We start from the raw sequence: 3,056 nt of genomic DNA, 5'->3' as shown, positions 1-3,056 counted from the left end.
CTGAAAGAACCCTGATCCCCAAACATCTTGCCTTTACCCAACTGCATTTTTCAGCCTTAGGCTTTTATTCTGTGTGTGCTTTTGCTTTGGTACAAATCAGTAACATTGGTCATTATGTTGATTTTCTCTGTGCCTTTTAGAAGGCCGACCATCCCACTGTATTTACGTGGATAGTCGCGTAAACTGGACCATAACTCAAATATAATTTATTTGCCTTGATCTTTCCCTGACCAGTTAAAAAACTTCAAATGAGTACTGTTTCTACAATGTAAATGGAAAAAAAAAGAATATGTGCTTCATTTAAAAGAAAATAAATGAGGAACTATTCTGTTTTTTGGGGGGCTGAGAGTCCTGTTACTGACAGGTTTATCAAGTGAATTTTAGGGATAATACTATTATTTTGTTCATTCCTAAAACACCTCTATTTTAGATCCATATGGTTTTCATCCAAAAACAGCAACAAGCTCTTTTGCGCCATTAACACCTACTGCATAGCCCCACCTGTCCCATCAATGGCAGGCTACATATGACAAGCTGACATCTAGGAATGAAAGATAAGATTTAAACAAAACGGTCCGTCTCCTGAAAACCACACGGGGCCTTTCAGACAGTAATAAAAACAGGGTGTAGATAATTCTCTAATGCCAGACTTTTTAGGAACCACAGACACGGCTTTCAATAAGCACATTACCAAGACTAAAATAACCTTAACAAGTTAATGACATCAAATTATATGTCTAGCCATCAAAGTTTTATAATGTGCTCCAAATCATGCCAGTAAAATCTCAAATCTTTTTTCCGTCAAACTACTGTGTTTAAAAGTGTTAAGTGTAATAAAATGTTAGTGCTCACAAGCTTGTTATTCGCAGCCTCTGCTCCCAAGCTGGAGAACATCCCTGCTTTCTTCAAACTTTTCTGGAACAGCCGATAACAGTAAATTTGTCAAATTTGCAAACACATTTGATCTGACTCAAGTGCCACGTGCATAAATTACATTTCATATGGATTTTATGCAAGCCCAGGTGTGCAAAGCTCCTGCAGCACCCATCTGGCAACGGTAATTAGGTAAGATTGTAATTATGCTGCGGTACAGAAAGAGATCAAATCAACTTCCACCTCAGGGCCTTGGGAGCAGATCTACTCATATTCTCTTAAGAAACGTTTCCTAACTTCTTTTTCACTTTGACACGTTGACAAGGAGCTGCGGCCACGAACACAGAAATACTTCAGGAAACATTTGTTTGCTTTTTTTGTCTCGCACTAATCCCATATTGAACATCGTAACAACAATGCCATGAGAGGAAGGTTCTTAACTCCAAGTATCTGACACCACAAAGAGCTGAACGAGCTAGTAATCCCTCCTTGTTGTTTTAAAGGGCAGTCATTTTGGATTAATGTTTCTCTTTGTGCCACCTGTTGAAAGAATACCCACTGTTTCACCATCAAGAGTCTAATATCAGTCACCACGTTGGAGGGGATTTTAATTAACTTTCCGCCAAAACAACACTCTTGAACACTGCAAGACATCAGCCCAACTTCCTTTTAATGCTTTTAACTAATTTCCTGAGCACAACAGGAGAAGCTATGATAAGAAACAATTCAAGTGGCCTATCCAGCTTGTCCGAAATGATATAAAAGAGGAAGATACGATCTCTGGGTCAGAACAACGAAGCAAAGAGCACTGGAAAGAAACCCATCCCCGAAGCCAACGCTTTGCACCTCCTGGAAGATCTTCACCATGAGACAGTCACTCATGTCCGTCATCTTCGCCGCAGCACTGTTATTCGAGTGCTATGCGTTGTCAGTGGCGTTGCCCATGGGCAAGACTGACGATGGCCCCTTGGAAATGGATACTTTCGCATCACTGCTGAGCAACGAGGCATCAGAAAACGACCTCGGCGACGCAGACCTGGTCCCAGCGGGCAAAACCAGAGTGCCGAGGGTAATCGTCATCGCCGATCCAAGCCTGTGGAGGGACCTGCGGGTGCTGCACGGCGGACTGTCCATCTACAAGCGGAGAGCTGACGACAACGGCCAGGTCATCGGGCAGAAAGACGCCAGCCAGGAACTGAGCATCCCCATCCTGAGGAGGGACACAATGAGGTGCATGGTGGGACGGGTGTATCGGCCGTGCTGGGAAGTCTAGGACAGTTTGCTCTGCTCGTCTAGGCACCTTAACAGCGGACGACCACCACATCCTTTCTGCCTCACACTGAGTTGCAACATAATCCAATAATCTATGTATCTATATTGAAATTATTGCAGATCTAATCATTAAAAATACAAAATTCTGCCTTATGTCTTGTGCATGTTTGGTATCTGTCTCACTACTTAACTCTTTCTCTTAAAACTGAGATTATGAAGGTTACAGTTCCACCTTCAGATCTGTTCCTAAGTGATGGCATGGAAGAACTGGTTAGATAGTTTTAGCACGTAACAGAACTGCCATTGTTACTTTTCCGTTTGTGTATGGATTAGATAAGATACAATGTGTTAACTAGTAAGTTTAAGACGCTAGCTGTTTTTCTCTGCCTCAAATCTTAATGCTTAGCTAGGCTAATCACCTCTAGGCTTCAGCTCCATACTTAACACAGACATAAAAGTGATATCCATCTTCTCATCTGACACTGACAATCAAGCCAAAATGTTGAACTACTTCTTTAAGACTCAAAACTAGACACTAAATAACGGAAAAACAAAGGAAAAGTTCACAATACAAAAAGGCAGGGCGCATGCAAGATGTTTCTTAATGTGTTCCTGCAGTAGCACTTCAAACAGCTGGAGTAGTTGCAGTGGCAGTAATCTGGCTTCTTCTGGATGCAATGTTGGTCTGGTTTACCAAAAAACATCTGTGATGGGAGGAGTCACCTTTCTAACACCTATGACTGGCCCACTTTCAGAAGTTCCCCTAAAATTACAGACAGATTTTTTCTCATACCGCTTTGTTACATCAGTTCCTGGATATAGGTAAATGACTGCTGTCTTACGTGTCCTGATGACTTCTCGCTTGCAGAACAGAGTCATACTCTTGGGAGAGTATTTTCAACCATACAAGA

General features: G+C 41.9%; 1 protein-coding gene across 1 annotated transcript; it reads left to right on the top strand.

The window, feature by feature from the left end:
- The first annotated feature begins 1,738 nt into the window (after positions 1–1,738).
- On the top strand, positions 1,739–2,146 carry pmchl (pro-melanin-concentrating hormone, like). The gene has a single exon (XM_054613003.1). The coding sequence runs from the start codon at positions 1,739–1,741 to the stop codon at positions 2,144–2,146; it is 408 nt and encodes a 135-aa protein (XP_054468978.1).
- Positions 2,147–3,056: the final 910 nt, after the last annotated feature.

This window comes from Anoplopoma fimbria, chromosome 14 (genome assembly GCF_027596085.1).
Source record: "Anoplopoma fimbria isolate UVic2021 breed Golden Eagle Sablefish chromosome 14, Afim_UVic_2022, whole genome shotgun sequence".
Lineage (NCBI taxonomy): Eukaryota > Metazoa > Chordata > Actinopteri > Perciformes > Anoplopomatidae > Anoplopoma > Anoplopoma fimbria.
The sequence above is the reverse complement of the archived record's forward strand: the minus strand, read 5'-3'. Positions and strand labels throughout refer to the sequence as shown.

Coding starts and splice junctions, on each gene's coding strand:
- pmchl (XM_054613003.1), top strand. CDS start 1,739: ATGAGACAGTCACTCATGTCCGTCATCTTCGCCGCAGCACTGTTATTC.